The sequence below is a fragment of the Ambystoma mexicanum genome, chromosome 11 (genome assembly GCF_040938575.1).
Source record: "Ambystoma mexicanum isolate Mex_15411 chromosome 11, UKY_AmexF1_1, whole genome shotgun sequence".
Classification (NCBI taxonomy): Eukaryota; Metazoa; Chordata; class Amphibia; order Caudata; family Ambystomatidae; genus Ambystoma; species Ambystoma mexicanum.
Genome location: NC_090934.1, coordinates 334,973,155 through 334,996,271, shown reverse-complemented (window position 1 = coordinate 334,996,271; position 23,117 = coordinate 334,973,155). Strand labels below are relative to the sequence as shown.

Genomic DNA, 23,117 nt, shown 5'->3' with positions numbered 1-23,117 from the left:
TCTGTGACCTATGATGCAAGTTACAGACACCTTCCCTACTCTGAGCCTACAAGATTCTCCTGCTGGAATAACCTCTGCATTTAACTCTGTAAAATCCTCCTAATTCAGAAACCTAATCTCCTCCCTTCACAATCACCTACGCAAACTACCACCTACCCTCCAATCTTTGCTCACACCTCCAAGGCCAATATCCTTTGCCTCCTCCTTTTCTGCTAATGACTTTGCTGACTACTATTACTCTAAAATTCATGACGCTTTTGCAGTCCTCTTCTCTTTCCCTCTCCAACGATCATTCTGTCCACCCCCCACCACCTCCAAGCTTGATTTACTGTCCCCCAACTGTCGTACTGGATAAGCACCCCATCCTTGCGCAGTGCCAACCCATTCTGTGCTCCTACCGGACCTTTTGCTCCCTAAACAGTCAAAGGCTTAGTCTCAATCACTTGCCCATATCTCTGAGCTCTTTTACCTCTCCCTTCACTGGACTTTCACCGACCTCCTTAAAATCTGCAAATGTATTGCTCCTATAGAAGAAACTCTATCCTGACCCAAACTTCCACCAAACTAATCGGACAGTTTCTCTCCTTCCCCATCATTTGAAAGTCGGTAAGCGGGTGGTCTTCGACAAGATCACCAAGTACCTCGAGTATAATGGTCTTGGAGATTCACTTCAATCAGGCTTCCGTAGAAAACACCTAGACTGCACAAATACATTTCTCCAACTTTCTCTATAATGCTCACCATTAAAAACTCTCTTCAATATTCATGCTTTTGGTCCTTTCTGCCTCTTTTGGCACTGTGGACATGTGGTAAGCAGGGTCCAATGTTGGGGATCACTTTGGGGAGTGGATGGGAGGCAGGGAACCAGGTAAGTTACTTTTGGAGGGTTGCAGCAGGTGCAATACACCAGTTTTATTTTTTTATTTTTAAGGGTGGAAGGCATGCTTTTAGATGCGAGGTCTGCTTTACACTGGGAGTGACAGGGTGCTAGCTATGGCCTTTATTTTAAAAGGTGGGTGCAGTGTTAATTTTGGAGGAAGGAAACAGCATCCAATGTCACATTTTCAGAATATTGGAACAAACCAGCATTTCCCTTGTGTAAATCTTGGAAAGAGTAAATATAATTCTATCATTTTTGTTTCCAGTTCCATTCCATAGGGCACTAATAGTGGAAGAAACAGTACATCTACATTTTTCATCTAGGGATTGCATCTTGTGTTGCCATGACCTTTGTAAGCATTCATCTCTGCCTTGCATACATTCTATCGCCATAATGTTTCTACTCCTCTTTTCACACAGCATTTCTTGAATTTTGATCTCCAAAAGCAGATTTGCATAAAGGTGCCTTAATGAGAAAAAATGGTCTATTTCCACGACTATCTATAATCGGAGACTGCTTGACCTAAGTTTACCCAGAAGTCCCTCTCACCCAATCTCTTTTAATTATGTTCTATGGTCAATTTCTGAGCCAAAGTCTAATCCACTAGCTAATTCACAAAGAAGAAATAGTGAGAAAGCAGCACATTGACCTTTTATGCAATAAATAATAAGTGTGTTCTTACCTTGGTACTGGGCTGGTGGTTCTGATGGGCGGCCAGGTCTATGCCTTCTCCCATCTTTCCAGTCTAATTATGAAAAAATAAAGCATTAATTTAGTGGTTTGATATGTCAAACTTTACAAAATGTGTGCAAATTAAACTACGGGGTAGGTGGTGTAGAACAGAAGATCAAGAATCAACAAGCAAGGTGCTAGACTATTCTCCAACCAAAGAGTTGAAACCAGAAGAGCTATAAAAGCCTACTACATACGATCAACGCAAGCCAATCCCCAACGTTGCAGATAGGAAAGGAATTGAAATCACTGACGAAACATTTGTTGGTTCTGGGTAGACTTCCAGTACTTGTATGATATTTAATTTATTTATTGGACATTAAAAGCAAAGCAGATTCCTGTTGAAGGATGCGTTAGAGTGTAAAGACACACCAGCCTGAGCACTACCCTTTACTGCTTTCAGAATGCTCCGGCCAAAGAGAACAGTTTGATACAATTGTGCATATTTAAACAGTTCGTGATTGATGTAATTTCAAAATTTATTGGAAATTTGACTCCTTTAAGAAAAGACCATTTGTGGCTGCGGCGGTGAAATGGAAGTCAGGTTCCTCCCTAGATCTCTGGCATTCCGATGCCGTTTTGATCGAGGGAGGTGTCGTTAGAAACACTGAGCGCATTAAACCATTACCAAATGAAGAATCCAAGTGGTCCATACCCATATACCCTGAAGCTCTGCTTTTCGACTGCTCAGCATGCATCCTAACTGTTTGAACACCACCCCATCCGTGCCCCCTTGTGACTATTTTTTTAATATAATGGTTTTGTAGCTTCCTTGAAGCATTGCTGGGCACGGATCACTTGATCCGTGCCCAGCAAGCCCCTGGACCACCAGGGATCCTTTTTTGAAGTTGTGGGTGAGAGGGTCGCTTAGTATATAAGCGGCCCCCTACTGCCCCTACAGCATGGGGAAGTACGTTTTGCCCAACCTGGGGGCAGATGGGCACACTAAATGTGCCCATCTGCCTCTAAGGAAAGAGCAAACGAAAAAAATCATTAAAAAATACACTTTGTTGTTGGGGTTGTTCTGGGGGGTGGGTGCCCACTGGACCACGAGGGATTTGTTTTATATAAAAGGGGGGGTTCTTTCCCTACCCCAAATGTATGGGGCATGTAATTTAGCCCTCCCAGAGGGCGGATTGCCAGTGTAATCTGCCCCTCGGAATGGGAGGGGCAAATGTGTTTTTATTGGAGGTTGAGGGTCACTAGACCACCAGGAATGGTTTGAAAGGGAGGCAGTGATCGGAGTGTGATGGTTACGATTTGTTTTTGCTGGACTGACCACAGATGATTAATGTTTTTTGTTTCGTTAACAGGTTAATTTTTTTAATTTATTTACACGAGAAGCATCTACGTTATGTAAGAAGTGTGTTTTATTCTAGAGTGTAGGCCCATTGTCAGTGGGGTGGCTGGGACTGGGGCTAGATTGTTGGTGGTGTGGGTGGGAGGGAGGGGGCAGTCTGGGGAGGTATTTTGGTGGGCTGGGACATAATTGCAGGGTCAGGCCACAAATTGCCCCCAATGCCAGCAGAACATTGGTGTTTCCCTGGGAGCGGGTGTTTTCCATGTGGATCGACCATCCTCAAGTGCAGCGGCAGTCCAAGGGAACCCTGGTAGGGTCCCCATACCACACCGGAGCGAAAAACTAACGCAGCCCAGCCAGAGTTCCAGGCTGCGCTTGGGGACGGTTGACCCACATAGAAGATAGTCGCTAAAGGCCAGGGATATCACCCCGACCATCCTAGAGCTCTGGCTGGCCAGCGTTGCAGCTTCTCACTCCGGGAAAGGACGGGACCCTGACTGGTCTCCCTGGAACCTCCGCTTGACTTGGGGACATTCAACCCACATGGGAGACATCCACCGAAGGTCAGGGACATGACTCCCAAACATCCTGGAGCTCTGGCTGGGTTGCATCACAGAATTTCCCTGCCGGGGATCCCTGGGACTGCCGCTGTGCTTAGAGACGGTAGACCTTCATGGTGAGACAGATGCTCAGGCTGGGGATATCACCTCCAACCATCCAGGAGTTCTGGCTGGGCTGTGTTTTAGTTTTTCCCTATGGGGAGGTATTGGCACACTGCCAGGGCTACCTGGTGGGAAAATGCTGCCGAAGCTAATCCGCCCAGCAGGAAAAGGAACCGGAGGGCAGAGGATGTGCTGCACGTGAGGGAAAGGCATCAGAAATCGAAGAGCGGCATGGCAGAGGCGCAGCGGGTGACAGGTTGAACATCAATCCACAATCTGACGAAAACAGAAGCAGAGAGGCGCGAGAGACACTTGCAGCACCAGGTAAGCCCATGGAAGCGCAGACGGTTACCGGGTTGCCTGAAAGTGTGCTCTGCAATATGAAACATGTGAAGACGCTTATACATATAAAAACTATATACCACAAGTAAGTGAAGTATGTGAAGAAGCTAAAAGACCCACAAGCGATTCCATGAATCGGTCATTGAACCTGCATCTTAAAAGGACCGAGAGAGAAAACAGAGTAAAGGTGAATGAACTTGAGAGAGGGGCAAAAGCCCTACATATGAAGAGAACCATTCAAAAAATTATACACCAATTGGGCTGGTATTGTTTCACTGGTAAAAGGGAATTGTAATACAATGATAATATGAAAGTCCTTGCAGGAGAGTTCACCAGGTGAAGAGAATTGTAATAAAGTGTTGGTATGAATGTCCTGGCAGGAGAGCATACCAGGTGAAGATAAATATGTAAAAAAAAAAAGAAAAAGTAGTCCTGACACAAGAATATACCAGGCAAATCAGGTGTGTGTTAAATTACAGGAGAATTCTTAAGACGTCAAATGCCGTAGGATCTTGAACAATTTGAAATGCAATTCTTTGTTTTGAACATTACCTGCAAAAAGGAACCTTGGGAAAGGAACTATTTCCCCTGAGAACTGTGTGTGTGCCAAGAGGGGGAAGTTTGTTTGTTTATTATTTATACAGTACACCACACCCTAAGGTATCTGGCAAGACATCTTAGTATACATAAGTACATATGAATGGACATTGATACAGAGTAATAAGAGCAGAAAAGAATAACAGTTGAATATAGTGGCTGCAAAACTAAACTAAGTCTGCATAGATACATTTGTCAGTGAGAAGGTGATACATAAAACAGTTGCAGGCGTAATTGTGCCGGTAAGGGGCCAGTGGAATCTAGTTTCTAGATGTATGCGGTAGTCCTAGGTGAGGAGACAATTTTTGGTATTGACCTGAAGCTATGGAGGTTTAGGCCAGTGCGTAGGTTAAGTGGGAGGGCATTACATGCCAAGGCTGCTTGTACCGGGAAGCTGGTACCTCCAGCTCTTTTAAAGTTGAATCGTGGTGATATGATGCAGAAGGAGTTCGCTGATCTTGTAGGTCTAGATGAGGTTTTCAGAACGATTTTGTCTATCAAGTATTTGGGGGCAGCGTTGTGAAGGCATTCGTGGGAGATGGAGACAAGTTTAAAGTAGATTATATCCTGGATAGAAAACCATTTGTGGCTTCTTGTTTCAGAGATATGGTCCTTTCTTGGGATGCCCAAGGCGGTTCTTAGTGCATTATTTTGCAGGGTTTGGAGTTTTTTTTAGCACTTGTTTATTTGCTACTGCATAGAATGCATTACAATAATCAAGTTTAGACAAGATTAGTGCTCGAGCCAAAATCATACGGTTGTTAGTAGAGAGAGGGTTTTTACATGCATGAATATGTTTGCAAGTATAGGTGGTAGCTGTCGCAGTGGAGTTAGCTGGTTTCATAAGGTTCAAGGCGGAATAGAGGTGGAAGCCTAAGGTTTTAGTTTCCTTGGCCATAATGATAAAGTTTTTTTTAATTCATTTTCTTCAAACAAACATACAATCAACTTGCAGTACATGTCACAATATTCCGAATTTTACACAGGTCAATCAATGTCAACTGCATCCCCATTCCCTCCCCCCATTCGAGATTACTCTACCGCGCGCTCTGCAACTGCTTCATGCGAAGGGGATTCCTCATCTATGTTTTCAACGGAGTCCTGGTAACTTGACCAGTCCTGGGCAGGCCCATACAGTGTAGCCACTACCTGTTTCCAGGCCGTCAGAGTTTCTGCTTCCTCCTCCCCTCTGGTATTACCAGCGTCTTGACATACCGCTGTTTCAGCTTCAGTCCATTTCTGGAGGTCTTTCCACTAGACCTCTATCCTTGGTCTGTGGCATGCCTTCCACCCCATGGCAATTCTGCGCTTTGCCTTTAACGCCAAATCCTTTAATTTGCTTACATGTTTCGGTTTACGTGGTCTGCAGAACCCTCCCATCAGGCATGCCCACGCTGTCTCAACGTTTATATTAACCCCTTTCACGTCTAATCTATGGGCTACTTCTTCCCAGAATTTATCAATGTCTGGACACGCCCAGAACATGTACGTCATCCCAGCATTTTCTTCGCTACATTTAGGACACATTTGCCTTTCCACGTTCTTAAATTTAGCTATCCTTTGGGGTGTCATATATGCCCTGTGGGTTATGTATAACTGTATTTGATGTAACCTCGCATTCCTCGACACTTTGTGATATCCTTGGGCCCGTTCCCACATCCCATCACTCATTGGAGCACCCACCTCTTCTTCCCAGTCCTGGCTTAATTGTATCACTTCCTTCCCCGCTTTGGACATCAATAGCTTGTATATTCTAGAAATCTCGTGCCCTACTTCTGCTATGTCATATATTGTTTCTATGGCAGCATACGGTAGCTCCTCTAGTATTATTTCCTGACCATGTCTCTTTAATCCGCTTCCTCATTCTAGTATATGTGATGTATTGCCCGTTATGCAACCCCGTTTTCTCCACCAACATCCCAAATTCCTTGATCCTCCCTTCCTGTATTACATCTCCTACTGTTGCTATCCCTACCGGCTCCCAGTGCTTCCTAACTTTCTTCATTAACTGGTCATCTTTTCCCGTCAGTGCGACTAGTGGCGCTTGCGGGGTGCACAGGGTTGGGTTTTCCATGACCTGGCAGGCTCTACGCCACACCTTCCATCCCAAGGTCAACATCTCTGGGCGTTCTCTCATCTCCTCTTTGGCAGCCATATCACCTCTTTCAGGAAGAACGGGGCACATTCCAGTCTCAACAATCTGGATTCTGAGGTTGGATCTTCTGATAGCCATTTAGCCACATATTGTAGTTGGCTAGCTAGATAGTGTATCTCATAGTTTGGCAATTTTATGCCCCCTCTTTCATACATGTTTTGTAGCTTCCAGAGGGCTATTCCATTCCTCGTCCCATGCCCGAGGAAGTCCCTGCATATGCTATGTAGTTTAACTAAATAAATAAATAAATAAATTGCCTTGGTATCAAATATGGTATATTCCCAAAGTAGTGTAATAATCTTGGCAGAACCACCATCTTCAGCATTGCCCCCCTCCCCATCATTGCCAAGGAGAGTTTCTCCCAGAACCGCATGCTATTTTCTATGTTTCTTACCGCCTTCTCAGTATTGTATTGATGTTCTGCCTCCACCGTATGGTAAAGGTCTATCCCGAGGTATCTAAACGTGTTTGTCTCCCATGGTAGTTGGAGGATTGGTAGCTGGTCTCGTGGGGTCCCCACATACCTGCCCAGAGGAAATATGCATGACTTTTTGGGGTTCACCGCTATACCTGATAGCGACGCAAATCGCTCCATCACCTCCAGGAGATACTGGAGGTTCTCTTCAGGGTACCGTAAATAGAGCAGCATGTCATCTGCATACAATGAGATTAGGTGCGGCTCCCCTTTAATGTTAATCCCTATTATATCGTATTGCTGCCTCAAGTATATCGCCAGAGGTTCCAGCGCTAGGATGTATAACATCGGGGACCACTGACATCCCTGTCTAGTGCCCCTAGTGAGTTGCCACCTCTCCGTTATTATCGCTCCCATTTTTACTCTGGCCAGCGCTGAACTATATAGTAATTTGACCCATTTAAGGTACCCTGGCCCTATCCCGTAATTGGTCAGAGCTGCCATCAGCCAAGGTCATTTAACTGAATCAAAGGCTTTTATTGCATCCAGTGATACAATCGCTATCTCACCAGTGTCCCCTTTCGTTTGTTCTACGACTCGATGCAATTGCCTAAGGTTATCAGATATGTTCCTGTGAGGGTCATATCCAGTCTGATCCGGGTGTATGAGTTTGTTAATGATCCCTTTCATTCTATTTGCCAGTACCACCGTGAATATTTTACTATCTTGGTTAAGCATCGATAGCGGTCTGTAGGATCCACAATCTTTGCCCAACTTATTGGGTTTGGGGAGAGGAATAACGATCGCCTCTCTTAGGGATTCTGGCAATCTTCCTGTGTCATATGACTCGTTCAACATTTCCAAGAGCGGGGAAGGGGGGGAGAGTAGCTCCCCGCTGTATGGTTTATAAAATTCACTAGGGAGTCCGTTGGCCCCTGGGGTCTTACTAGTGGGTAGCTGACGTACCACCACTTCCAGTTCCTCTAGGATAATAGGGGCATCCAATTCATCTCGCTCCTCTATGCTAATTCGTGGCATGCTTATGTCTTCCAAGGTCTCCCATATTTTCCTGCGGTCGTTTCGCTCTACGTCCCCATACAATTGTTGGGAATATCCCAGGAACTCCCAATTCACGCCCTCTTGGGTGTCCACTATTTGCCCATCTTCTCTTGCTATCTCCCGAATTGTGGTTCTGGGGCATCGCTTTTATAGAACCATGCCAATATCCTCCCCGGTTTGTCCCCTCCCCCATGCGGTCTCTCTACATATTTTTTATAGTTCAGCTTGCATAGCCTCTCCCAGTGCCCCATGCATTTCTGTTGCAATTTAAGTATGGGTTCAGCCTCTTCCTTGGTACCCCCCTCTACCTAGGCCCCCTTCTAATTCTGCCTCAGTTTCCTGCAGTTCTTTTAGAATCCCTCCTTGTAGTCCTTTGTATTTGGCTATTGCTATCCCTCTTACTACCACTTTGAAGGCTTCCCAGAGCGTACCGGCTGACTCAACACTCCCAGTGTTAGTATCAAAATAGGGTGTAATCTCTTCTCTTAGGTCCTCACTAACTGTTATATCTTTTAGTGCCTCAGCTCCGAGTCGCCACATTGGAATCCTAGCTCTTGGGGGCCGGTATTGCCACCTCAGGATCAATGGCGAGTGGTCTGACAAGACCCTCGTTTTATATTCAGTCAGTGCTATTTCCGCCATCAGCTCCTGTGTGGCGAACATGTAGTCAAGCCTAGTATGCAAATTTTGCGAGGTTGAATAATGAGAGTACTGTCTATCCTGTGGGTGGTGCACCCTCCAAACGTCAGCCAGCTCGAAATGTCAGTATTGACTGCAGCGCCCTAGCAGCGGGAGTTGGTCTGTCTATTTTGCCGTCTGATCTGTCTAGTTTCGGGTTTACCGTACATGTGAAATCCCCCCCCAAATCATCGCCTCCCCTAGCTACATGCTCATTTTGTGTTGTACAGTGTCTTGAAGTATGCCACTGTGTCCTGGTTCGGGGCATATGTATTTAGAATACATATTTCTTTATTTTCTACCAGCCCCCTTATTGCCACCATCCTCCCATCAGCATCCGCTGTGGATTGTAGTACCTGGAATGGAACATGTGGTGCCACCCAGGTGATCACCCCTCTAGCATAGGCAGAGTACATAGCCCCCACCATGGTCCCTCTCCATTTCTTTCTTACCACCTCTAGTTTTTCTCTCGTGAGGCGAGTCTCTTGTATCAGAGCTATATCCATCTTCTGTCTGCGCAGGTACATCATGACCTTGTTTCTTTTTAAGTAGCTATTGAGCCCCCTGACATTCCAGGTGATTACCTTCAGGTCCCCCATAGCCTTGTTGCATCCCGCCCCTTCCTTTGTCTATCTCCAAGCACTGCTCGGAGGTCATCACTCGTGTATATAAGCTTGTTCCCCAACCTGCCCCAACATATCACTCCCCCCCCCCCACTACCCCTACCCCTACTTCCATCCGTCCCTCCACCCTTCCCAGCCGCAACTTACCACCCAACACCCCACACTCCCATTCCCCTCCCAACTGTTGCCCAGCTCCATCCCTGGATCTCAGGCTCCCCCACATCTAGCCCCTTTCTTGGTGCTGCCTGTACTTGGGACCCAGTAGGGAGATGCTGCCCCATCGGCACACCTACTATTTCTCCTAATGGGGGTAGAGCGCATGTGTCCTGTGGCTCTGATATATTTATAAGTCACTGCACTGTGCATCACATGTCTTAAGCTACTCATCACTATATTCCAGTCCACAATGTTCTCTTGGCAAGTGTATATGGCAGGTGGTCTCCACCCTTCTGCCACCCAGCCTTAACAATCTCTGCCCCTTTACCCCTGCAATGTCTCTCCCCTCTCTTTAGCCCACATGCCGTCGGCTCACTTAGCCTGTCCATCTCGATCCTGGTCCCCTTCCGACTCTGGGCATACGTGCGTGTCCAGCCAGCTTGTCGCTTCCTCCGGGGTATCAAAAAAGTGGGCTTTACCCTTGTGCAAGACTTTTAGTTTCGCAGGGTATAGGAGCATATATTTCGGCCCAGCTGTACGCAATCTCCTCTTGACTGTCACATAGCTATATCGTTGTCTCTGCATCAGCATAGTGTAGTCCAGGTAGGCCGTGATCGTTGCTGATGCTCGGGTTATTGTTCTGCCTTTCCGGAAGAATTCTAGGATCTTTTCTCAATCTCTATAATTCAATATTTTTGCAATAATAGCGCGGGGCAGAGCCCCTGGTTGAGGCCTTCTCGTCTGGGCTCAGCATGCCCGTTCAACCGCGACGCCCTGGGAGAGTTTACCAGCTCCTATTTCTTGGAGTATCATGTTCTCAACATAGTCCGTGGGGTCCGTGCCTTCTTCTCCTTCCGGTAGGCCCACCACTCGTTTTTTACTGCGTCTCGCACGCCCTTGCGCTTCCTCTTGCCGGTTTCCCAGATTGGCCACCTGTTGTTTCAATATACGACAAGGTGGTAAAGTACCATTCCATCTACCGTATTTTGTTTCTCAAACTGGTTATCAAAGTATGCAATATACCAGCTTTGAGGAACCTAAGACTGTCCTGATCAATGTGACTATCGAAGTTGTGCCACTGAAACCGGTTGACTGTGTTTGCTACACTTAAAAAGGCGCCAGTTTGCCTATTGTTGAGAGTTTGAGGAAACCTTTTTTACATTGTCCTACTTCGCCTCAGTAACAACTAGCCCTAGATGGGAAGTAGTGGCTGTATTGTCTTTGTGTTCTAAGAAAAAGGATAGTTTCCTTTTTCTTTGTATGTGTGTCTTTTTAACCTTAGCAATCCAGGGTCAGTGTGACAATCGATGGGTTATTAAAGATTTTGTCATCCCATTAGATGCCCCACGAGTGCTTAAAAAGGAAAATAACCTCTTCATCTTCCCTGGTGCGTTTTCCCTTTTTACTTTAGTCCCTTCCAATTCAGATATATCCAAATGGAAGAGAGTGGTACAGGATTTACAAGGCTGAATGTGTTACATACTATAAAAGTTGGTAATTTTACTCTTATTCTGTCACTATTAGACAGGCGTAACACCGCAACCTAGTTGAAAGTGCACATTAGGCAGGGAGTGTCTATTTTCGCTCTATCCTACGGTCTTCTTTCACAGCCTTGACTCTACTCCAGCTAGAATTATTTACTTTTTAGTTCATACCGCAGGTTCTGGCTTCTGCCAACTGGACCAACTCTGGGTTCCACTTGGTTGCTAATAGTTCATAACACAGATGTGGTTTGCCTGCTTATTGTGCGAACGTTTCAATAAATGGACCTCTCTCACGTTGGCGGCACTTAGTTCCTCATTTGTATTTACACACTCTCCAAGCCACTTGTTCGGTCTGTCACCACCCTCACATCTTGCCTCAGTAAATTGACATAGATTCCCACAGCGTCCATCTTCTGTTCCAGCGCCTCTTTGAGCTCGGCCATTGCCGTTCACCACAAGGATTTCAATTCCGTGACAGCTTCAAGGATTCGATCATCTCTCGGCGAGTTCGCATTCTCTTGCACCATCGTCACGGACTGTGCTGGCAAGGTTGTGGGGTGCTGTGCTTTGGTAAATTTATCCATGGTCGGCTGCTTCGCTTTGCCTTTGCTTTCCTTTTGGACCATGCTGTGGGCGTCCCCGTATGCCTTAGTGTCTCGGTTCTTGTGGTGGTGCGCCGCTTCGCTTCCTCCGTGGGCTACCAATAATGGTGCTTCTAGCTTCGCTTTTGCCTGTGGCTTGGGTCCGTCCCTCCTGGGAAGCAATCCTATGCCTTGTGTGCTTAGCGTCTACATGTGCGTGCTTCACTCTGCTGGGCTTGGGACCTTTACGTGGCCAGGCCTCAGCTGCAGCTCTTTGCCTTTGCGGACCCCTGCCTCCGTGGCCTCTATGCAACCTCGCCGTAGGTCTCTGTCTGCCAATCCTTTGCGGGTGGCTATTCTCTCTCTGCGGCCCTTCCACCAGTCCACCCTATTTGGAAGGCCAGTCTCAGATCCGGTATCTCATGGTAGTGCGCTTGGCTGTCTGTGGTTCAAAGTCATGCTGCCCACTGCGGGCTCCACCATGCCTCCTTCGGTCTCGCCTTGTGTGCCTTTGCCATACGGCGTTCGCTGTGCTCACCTACCCCTCTAGGGGTTGCCCATAGTAACTTGGGGTTTGACCCACTGACACTTCTATTTCAGTCACAGTGTTACCAGTCTTTTCTCATGTGCTGTGTCGTGTATCTATGCTGCTTGCACGTTGATCCTACTTTCCGTTGTTTGTAGATGTTGTGGATTGTTTTTACTTTCCGCCGCCTCTATGGTATGTTGCCCTTGCTGCTCTCACAGTGCTATCCATGCACTGTGCCATGCGAGTGCTGCTGCTTTAGGGCTACTTTGTCCTGCCGAGTTTGCCTTGCTGTAGGGGCTATCAGCATTGACTGTGCCCCGGTGGCATTGTCCTCACCTCTACAGGGTTATGGGTCCGGGTCCAGCTGGCCTCCTTCTGAGTTGCTCTGTGTTTCGCATGCGTGCGTGCGCTCCTGCGCTTGTTTTCGGCATGCAAACCCTTAGGATTGCCGACCATCCCTTTATTATTACCGCTCATGGGCTAATTTCATACCGTTGTTCCAGCTGCCAGCCTCCAAAGTGCCAGCTGCTTCTTCCTCTGGGGCGCGCTCCTCGTCCGTTATGGAGACCTCAAAGATGGATCCCTTTCTCTCAGGTCGCCGCCATCTTGATGTCCATTTCGCAGGCCCGACCTGGGATACAAAGTAGCATAACTACTGCTACCCTGCCTCGAACTTTCAGTCGACTAGCGTATTTCACTCCCAGCGTGTTCATGCACATTTAGTACACTTTTGGGGCTGGAAACAGATGTTGGCCTGTACGCGCTTCCAAGGATCAAATAGCGGATCACAGAGCTCTCAGGAGATGCAGCCTATTCCGATGGCTGGCTAGCCACGCCCCGAGATAAATAGGGGCGCCTATTATAAGAATTTCAGTCTTATTGTCATTCAGGCACAAGCTATGGGTGGCAATCCATGCCTGATTGACGAGGTAGATTTTATTTAGTAGGTCATTTTCAGAGTCGTAGTTTCCAGATTATGGGATCAGTATCTGGGTGTCAAATAAGGGTTTGGTAAACACATTGTATAATGTGGGGGAAACGCAGGAGCCTTGTGGCACACCGCAAGTGATAGGGATGGGGTCGGGATGGGATCGGCTGCATCTGATGGAGAGAATGCTCTCATCATTCTGTTGTTTAAGAAGGATTTAATCCATATTGAAGCCTCCGGAGAGAAGTTCGCTGCTGATGACAGATGCTCACAAAGTGTATTTCGTGGTCAACCAGATCAAAGGCAGCGGAGAGGTCCAATAGCAGAACATTGTCTGTTGTCTTTTATTAGGTCTATTTGCGTTTTCAGATCTAGTAGCGCTGTTTCGGTCCCATGAGGGGGTCTGAAACCGGATTGTCTGAGCCCTAGGAGATTGTTGATCCCTAGGTAGGTCTGGATTTGGAGGTAGGCTGCCTTGTCAATGATTTTGAGAAGGAAAGGGACTGTGGTCATTGGCCTGTAATTAGTTGGGATGGTAGGGTCGAGAGAAGCTTTTTTTTTAAGCAGGTGTAGTACCCATGCGTCTTTCAGGTTGGTGGGAACCTGGCATGATGTAAAAGAGGCATTTATTAACCTGGTGATGAAAGGAGTGAGATTTCTCACTGCATCTTTTATAATTTTGGCAGGGCAAATGTCACCTTGACAGCGTGAAGGTTTCAGAGAGTTAATGATTTTTGGGACCTCTGTTGTGTTGACTTGGGCGAATTTGAATTCTGGTAGAGTATTGGTATGGAAGGTGGTGTCCTGGTTGTGAGCTGTGTCAATGCCATTGATATTAAGTCTCTTGGAGGCAATTTTCTTTTGGAGGGTGGTCATTTTATCGGCCAAGGCGTTTTGGATGCCGGTGCATCAAGCTTTGTTTTTGGGTGAGAGTCATCCGGAGCGATGGGTGATTCTAATTCCTTTAGGATTCCAAATAGTTCCTTGATGCTCGAGCTTGCATTTTGGATCCTGTCGTTGCATGTTTCCCGTTTAGTTTGAATGATCTCTGCTTTGTAGGGAGCTGAGAATTATGCGGCTCTATCTTTGTTCTCCTTGGAAGGCATGTTTTTCCATGTAGCCTCACATTTCCTTTTTTCAGAACTCGGGGGTTTCAGTTGTGGTGTATACCAGGTATTATGGTGTCTTTAGGTTTACTCTTATGGAGTTTCAAAGGGGCAATGGAGTCTAAGGCCATAGTCATGGTATTATTGAAGAGATCTATTTGTTCTTCTGGACCTTCAGAGTTGTTGGCGTTTAGTATTGCGATCAGTAAAGGGGCTAATTTTCAAGCTGTAATGTTACGCTTGTTTCCAGTGAGTAGAGGAGGCGCAATGGATTTGGTTTCCGGGGCTGGACGGTTAGCATTAATGGTGAAAGCGATGAAGGAATGGTTGGGCCAAGTTTGTGGTTCAATGGCGGTAATTACCGTGGCACAGTTATGGTCCGTCAACCAATCCAGTGTTCTTCCTTTCATGTGGGTAGGTTGGTTGATTCTCTGTGTGAAGTTCAGTTCACTTCGGGATTCTTCCAGGGATTTAGCAGCCTGGTTGTTGGGGTCAGATAGTCCTAAATTAAAGTCACCTAGTATTAAAATTTGTGACGTTGGTTTGGTATTATCTGAAAGCAGTGTGATAATGTCCTCCTCGAAGTCTCCTAAGGGGCAAGGACGCCTGTATCATCATGTCATCATGTTGGGCAATAGGAAACTTGCCAATTGGTATCAGGAACCTGGGGAAGGGAGCCATTCCTTGGCACTGTAAACATTGTTTGCTTGGAACTTTTGGTTGGAGTTATATATTTTCATTGAATTAGAACATCTATGCACCTTGAGATCCAGATAGAATATCCAGAGTTAATTTTTAGAGTGTGAGGGCCATAACAGGATTTCATACACAGGACACATTTTTACCTTGGACATCTTGACAAAAGACAGATCCCTTTGTTTTTGGCTGAGGTAGGGAAATCCCTCATAGAATAGGGATAGTATGGCATTTCCCCAGCCCTTTTGATTTTGAATAAAGGTTTATAGCCAAGCCTATGAGTCCTCTATGTCCGCGTCTCATTCCGGACTCCTCAAAGAGGTTTCAAAAGATGTTTGCCTACGATACAACACCAGAAAACTATACAAGTTAAAAGTTTATAGCCCCGCTCTCAACAATGGCACATATTTCACCAACAGAACTGGCGATAATCTCTAAACTACTTTACAGATTTCAGAATAAACGTTGATGGGTCGCACGGTTTCGTCACTACGACCCAGAGGGGAGCCTTTCCTTGTGAGGCTAGGGAGGTGAGCCAGTTATGCAACATTCCCCCTATGGGTGGCGGTCAGTGGGACCTCCCATTCCATTAAGGAACTCCTTAATGTTGAATCTCTGTTCAACCATCAATAGCATCCAGAACAAACTTTTTGTTATTCTAATGTTCTCCTTACATTCATAGTGAAGAAATGTCTGACAAAACCACTGAGACAAGGAAGAGAGATGATGGGCGAGTAATACAGATTACTGCATGCTCTAAGGTTAATCGAACTGTGATTAAGGAGCCCAGACGAGTAAGGGAGATATTACACATCAGAGACAGAAAAATACTTTGATGTTACGCTGGGGCGGACTCAGCGCTTCAATATAAAAATAAAAGAAGGACTGAAGATGGAAAGCGAAGCCTGCAAGGTTCGAACTTGGGAAGAGCTGGGAGCTGCGGAGGACCGGGCAGGCCTTGGTTGCAAATATCTGGCTAGTGAGTTCTGCTGAGTCACAAGGAAACATGAGATACATATAGTGAAAGGGAAGAGAACCCAGAAGAAAGGAGGACCAAGTGAGCAGCGGCGTGACCTAGGAAAGGTGGACTGTTCAGTCCAGAAATGACACAGAGCGAACCAGGAAGAGCTGGCGTGCCCTACGAGTGAGATCCAGTGACGCTAGCCAGTGAGCCAAAAAGGTAACGGGAAAGGCGGGAGACTCAGAGGGAAACGGGGAGCAGGGACACACTCTGCCTACTCGTCCCAATGACTAAGTGTGAGACTAACTACGGCAAGGCATAAAATATGCGGTATCACATCGCATTTCAAGATGTAATAATGACTAATTGCATTCCATTTTATAAACCATGTCGCACTAACTGCAAAATGATTAGAGAGAAAGTCACATTTGTTTTTCAGTGCACCATGCTCCAAGACTCGGGCTAGAGATCAACTCCAAAGTGCATACTTTTAATGATCATACTGGCAGATGCAAACTGGAGATAAGAGTTACTGCTGCGTGGGAGCCCCTCTGTGTCCCTGGTTGTAAATTCTGGGAGGGCGCTGCTGTCAAGATGCTGCAAAATGGGTTAAACATTCACTTGTATTTCCTCCTTGCTCTATTCCCCAGAATGTTTTGCTTTTATTTCATTTTTATCAAATTTTTCACACGTTCTTGTTTTTATACCCCTGTTTTTGCTCTCCTCTCCCTTTTATCCCTCTTACCCTTATAATTTCTCCTCTCTTTCTCCTCACATCTCTTCTCAGTTAACGTTCGTTCATCTATCCCTCTGACACCTTCTCTGCCTACTAAATTAATTTTCTTTTAACTCGCCTGTCTTCTCGGTCCAACTTTTCTGAGCTCTACTTTGCCCTCTGTGTTATTGGCTGATGTGTGTTCATTTAAAGTATGTGGAGTGCATGCATGTGAAAGGACAAGGGTGGACATGTGAAAATCTGTGCTTGCATGTGAAAGGCCATAGTTTGTGTATAGGATATGTTATAGTGCACGTGAAAGGCTGTGTGTACACATGGAACTCGGCCCGACATGTGCATCTGAAAGTCTGAATTGCTTGTGCATAGGAAAGATTGTGGTGTGCAGGTATGTGCGGCTGCAGTGATGGTGCATGTTACCATTTCTGCACCTTCTTCAGTTGATAAAAGCTCCCAAATCGGAGAATATGGTAAACCCTGCTAATGCCAGATTTTACGGCCATATCAAATGTGCACAGCGTAGATTAGTCATCTTTAATGTATGTACATGCCATAAATAGGCACGTTTATAGACCATTTGCATGCTGACAACTACCCTTCCATACAAATGTGAACTTTACTTGCCATTAAAAGCAGGGCCAGGTTTATGATTTGTGTGGCTCTGCACAGACAAAAAGGCTCCCCAACTTGCATGCGTATTGACGTTGCTGGAAGTGATCACAGAAAATGGCATCCTAGTCTTTGAAACTCAAATTACGTTCGTAAGAATTTCCTTTAAGTCAGTCAAGTGACAAAAATAACTTTGAGATGTGCAGTACATCAATTTGCGCTGTTATGAACACGTTTATAAAGCGGTGCCATGAGTGAGAGAGTATTTCTTTTGTATAGTGTACACATTTCAACTGAATGGCTTCTGGGGACTTGGTAAACAACACGAGTAAAATAAAATGTTTTGCCCAGGATCATACACTTCAGTTAATTTGAGACCAGTTTCCAACATGGGATTTAAACCACAGATCTTTGCAGCTCTAATTGGTAGAAATACAGTGTTTCGTTTTCAAGAATGCTCGGTTTGGAAGAGATGACTTAAAAAACGTACAAAAAATACCAATGGCCCAACCTGAAAAATGTATACATCCACAGAGAAATATGTTTAACACAGAGTATGGGCATAGTTTTCTTTTTGTATTCTTGAATGGACAAGTATAAGAACCAGAACGCCAAGTAATGAGAGGCTAAAAAACAATCTGAGTTTTGGAAATGTACTTTCAAGTTTTACATACACAATTTAAGTATCATAAAGTCCCCTTCTTATATTCGTTGATTGACAGTCATGCTGCTTGCTATTAAATATTATGTGAAGGAAAACACTTGTCAGAAACGATGGTTACTAAATGAACCTTCACTAATGAGGAGCTTCCCATTTAAATGCTCTGTCAATCACACAGTGTTAATTATTTGCTAGGCCCTAATGGGAAGCCCTATTGAATTTGCAATGCTAACGATATCCAGTAATATATTTTAAAAAGGCATCCCCTCCTAGCTCTGGTGTCAAAGCAATGCTACAAGGCCCTTAGATCCTCTACTGCTGCCGCACAGAGACAGATGCCTTTCACCAGCTCCGATTGACACTGAAGCTACACAAATGTGCTAATCATATATGTTGGATTGCTAATCAAAATAGTTTTGTTTAGTAACCTCTGCTAATCAATTTTGGAAAACAAATGTATGCCTTGTACGGGACTCTGCTTACTCATCTCAGTGGCACAACATTGTCTCAGTGACACATCGTCTCAGTGACAAGTGCTTATAAAAAGTAAGAATAACTACAGGACTCGGCCTACTCGTCCCAGTGACACAGCAAGCATTTGTGAGCAAGCATCTATAAAGACCAAGAGAAGATTTGTGTAAAGCATGTCCTTTTGGGGCAAATAAGGAAGCACGAGAATACCTTTTGGGGCAAATAAGGAAGCACGAGAACACAAAGTCAAGATCAAGAGAAGAGACATTTGGTTTCCTTTAAAGTATTGGGGAAACATAACCTTACAGAGACACTTCAAGAGGTTGTAGCCCAAAGGGGTGAACACGCAAATATTGCAAGGAGAGGGGTATCTCTAAAAAGAAAAGGGACACCAGGATGCTGAGGAAGCCTAGTATGTTTGAATCTGCTTCCAGCAAACACAGTCAGTGAGATACTGTTAGTCAGGATGCAAGGGCATTGAGAAGAAAGCATTTTTCAGATCCATTACAGTCAAATGGGTGGCCTCAACAGGTACATCGCACAGTATTGTAGCAGGGTTTGGGACCACTGGAAATTATGCCTGTACAATGTCATTAAGAGGGCACAGATCCTCAGTCATCTTCCAACCAGCATCTTCTGACTGAACCAGATAAATAGCTGTGCTACAGGGTGCATTTGACGGTACTATGATGCCCTGATGTAAAATATCCATTAGTATCATAAATCCACTCCTCTGCTACCTTTGATAAAGGATACTATTTAACTTGTGCAACACAATGCCAGATTTCAGGGTGATCCGTATCAGCGTGACACTTTTCAAAAGTCCCACGTCATGTGGATTGTTCGTCCACAATTTTTCAGAAACTTTGGTGAAATCAGTAGAGGTAAATAAAGGAGCAGTCCATACTAGTAGCAGAAGACGCATTACATGTCTGTACTGGATCATGATTTCACAAGGAACACACTTCCAGTATTATTTCTCCCTCCTTTTCTCTGTTCTCAAACAACTCCTAATCAGAGACATTTTTCATTGGTATTGTAGAGTCAATGCACAGGACCTTTGGCCCGTCCTCGTTGTTGGAATCAACCGCTGTCTTCCGCCACTAGAACTCCTACTATATCCAGTTCAATGATGTTGCCTGCAACTATCTCTGGAGGCTGGGCGGGCCTGAAAATAAACTCAGGGTACAGGCCAATACTTGTTCACCACTTGTGGCACGGCACTCAGTAGTATGGTAATGCCATATAGAAACAAATCAGGGGCCACTGGTATTCCTCTTGCCACAGACTCAATGCCTAATGCATGCAAAGTCAACATTATCCTCACGGTACACATACCGGGCGTGGAACACACCACACCTCTTTTGTGAACAAGATGGTCATGCTGAGCTTATTCAAAATATCCCTTCCCAACAAATGTATTGGAGTTGCAGTGAAATAGAACAAGGGAGCCCGCACCTTGCTGCCCCCTATTGTAATAGGTAATTTCTTTGTGGAAGGAACCAAATGAACTGCACCAGAGAAGCCCTGCATTTCCATAAGCTCAGCTGACAGAGGGAATGCTCCCTTACTAATGCATGATTTAGTCGCGCCTTTATCTACCATGAAAATGAATGGTTGGTTTGTTAACACCATGCCTACCAAGGGTTCAACTTCTGGGTCGACAGTGACTGATAGAACGGAACATGCTAAGGCTCTCTGTGGGCTGTCGTAACCCAGGTACATGTTTGTCCCCGGAAAGACAAATGGGTTTCCCCTGACCACAGTGGCTCCCTGATAGTGAGTCGCTGTGCCGCTTGGAACATTATTGCTCGGGATATGGGAGCCCTGTTGCTGTCCCTGATGTACAGTGTATGGAGGCAGATTACTAGCTCCTGGGAGGGTAAATGCAGGAATGTTGGTGGGGGAGTGGGCGGAGCCGTGGGCATTGGTACACCATAATAAACCACAAGGGGCATCTGTCCATATGACTGGGGGTATGACTCGACCTCGGATAAGGATACATCTGTTGTTGAGGATATGCATACCATAGAACTAGAGAAGGACTGGGTTTTTATTTTGGAGAGGTCTAGGACAGTGCCCAAAAAATACTCGTGTTGTCTAAAACAGAAGGGACCTAGCTCCTCTCACCACAACTCCCTTAGGGATCCAAATTCAAATATTTGAAAACCTTACTGCTTACCCTCCTTAGTTGCAACAAATTACACTTACAACTATAATTGGGAAATATATATATATATATATATATATATATATATATAGTTATGCTTTATTACAAAATTAGATATTATAAAACTCCATTTGATTTTCTTTCCTTAAAAACAGCATACCAACCACAATAATCCTGGTATATTTGAGTAGAAACTAACAATGACTGAATGCAGAGCTAGTAAAGAATAAGTGAAGACAAGAGAAGTCCTGAGATAGGACTCTAGAGTTGCGTGTGAACGTCAAGAAACCACTGCCACCAAAAAAAAAAAGGGGGGTGGAGGGAACAACAAGAAAGCAGAAAAACAATTATTATTACGAATACTGCTCTTTGTGGTGGTTATTACACAACTAAAACGAAAACATCCAATTGCATGCTAAACAATACTTATGACATAAATATATTAAAAAAACATTAGCATCCTGGATTAGCCCACATTATGGATGTCTAATTTGGATCTCTTTAGTGAATGATAATTTCCAATTATTGGGTCTGGACCCAAAGCAGTTCTAAATGCCTTATTGTAACTGACATCTTTCTCACAGAAAAAAACCCGACATGTTTCATTCCCATTCTCCTTCAAGAGGGTTGTTAACGGGAAATTCTTCAGGGGTGATGTACTATAAACAACAATTGGCATTACAATTATTTGAGAACTTCCAAAAATTGACAATGTAACTTGGTGCAAGGGAGGGGGGGCAATTCTTTGAGGAAGGCTCTTATCGCTGTGTGACGCCAACCTTGAAGGGTTACCTCACAGCCAACTTGTAAGTAGTTGCAGGAGTAGCAAAAAAGTCTTCGTGTGTAGGAGTTTAATTCTATTAAACTAGGATTGTTTAGTCTCAGGTATCGGCGCCAATTAAGAAACATCTTGTCGCCATGACAGTCTTGAGAAATGATGAATTACGAAACACCCCCCGCACAGCTGGCTTGTTAAGGTGTTCTCCTATGCCTTAAAAAGCTCGAACACTGCATAGGCTCTAGCTACGTAGTCCTGTTTACAGCGTCCCTTTGTGCCGGTAACTGGTCACCATTAGGCATTATGAGGATATGCATACACCTGCCTGTTCCTACATTGTCTTGAAAAATGGCCCATCCGTCCGCATGTCCACACTGGCCCGTTAATCCTCCTCGCTGACCCATTCTTCCAAAACCTCCTCAGCCTCCCTGGGCCCCCGAAAATCCCCCTCTCCACCGTTGAAAACCCCCCCTGGGAACCCTTCTTGATACTGAGGTTGGTACCCACCTGTCCAGCTGGTACATCCGCCTAGCTCCAAGGTCTGCCGACTCTTCCATCTGCATTGCTGCTGCAGCCCCTTATAATGCAACCTTTGCTGGCTTCTTTTGAACCAGTTGTGCTTTCTCTGCTTGCGCTCGCTGTACCGTTTCCTTCTCCTTTTCCTTCAACCATTTACAATGGTGGATGATAATAATAGACAGAATTTCCGTCCAACCCTTTGCCTCGATCCCCACCATCTTTTCTAGTGCCTTCTGCACCTCTTTCGGGAGCCCTCTTTTTACCACAAAATAGAAAAACTAAATTGCTCGATCCCATGAATCCCCAGTATCCGCCCCCACATTTCTTGCATGTGTAATATGTATAGGACCAGCTCCTCATCGTCGCACATTGTTTGTTGCATAATCAACTGAAGATCGGGCATGTCTGGGTACACGGACCGTAACGCTGCCCATAATTGGGGCCTAATGTAGCTATAATGTGCTCTGTCATGGCTTTTGTCCCCCAGTTTCACAGCCGGGTACCTGCTTTAATCCATAGATCATCAGCCTAATCTCCCAGTTGCGACACAAACCAACCTGTCAAATCCCCCTACAGCCAAAGTAGTCCCAGCTGTATGCTTTTCGAATGTGTATATCCATTTGTCCACCCCGGCTCTGAGGGACGGCCGTGTCTTTAGGTGATTGTTTTATGTCCTGTTTGCCCAAGGGATATACTGTTCTATTCCAGCACCCTTACGCAGCAGTGGAAACTGTGCCCCTACCGTCTTCCAAATGTTCTTCTTTCCCACCACCAATCTCTTGGCTACTGCCATTCACCCAAACCTGTTACGTAACCTGGGTCCCCACAAACTTTCTGCTCATGGGGATATTAAAAGGTGGCTGCACTGCTTCTTCCAATTCATCTACATTATCCCACTCCTCTTCTCCTTTGGGTGTGTAGTCGTATTCCTCCACCGATCTTACCATCGCATAATCCACACCCCTTCTAGCCTCCCATCTTCTTGTTCCTTTTCTATATGCACATCTTTGATAGCTATACCATCTATGCGAAACAAAACGTTCCCCTGCTCTCCTTTCTTCCACCCTTATAGGCGTCCGTTGTCCCTCTTGTTCTAATTTTAATCGAGCCAATTCACCTACCACCTTCCTTAATGAATCCACCAGCTCTTTTGGTAGTTTGCATCAACACCCTCTGGTCCTTTACTACTCCCAGCGGCCGACGCTGTGGGGTTGGTTAAGAATCTGACTGTGTGCTGACGTAGGCGGCGGGGTTGTCGTAGTAGTCAATGGGGCATACATACTATTTGTATA

General features: G+C 45.4%; 1 protein-coding gene across 3 annotated transcripts in view; it reads right to left on the bottom strand.

Moving 5' to 3' along the window:
- Window positions 1–23,117, bottom strand: part of SCMH1 (Scm polycomb group protein homolog 1) — a 1,232,539-nt gene that overhangs the window by 1,123,233 nt on the left and 86,189 nt on the right. For all 3 annotated transcript variants that reach the window (XR_011279630.1, XM_069623049.1, XM_069623050.1), the window contains exon 3: window positions 1,563–1,625. Coding sequence is in view for 2 of the 3 variants with exons in the window: in XM_069623049.1 (XP_069479150.1) it covers window positions 1,563–1,625 (63 nt within the window). In the remaining variant the exon portion in view is untranslated. The remainder of the gene's footprint in view (window positions 1–1,562; window positions 1,626–23,117) is intronic.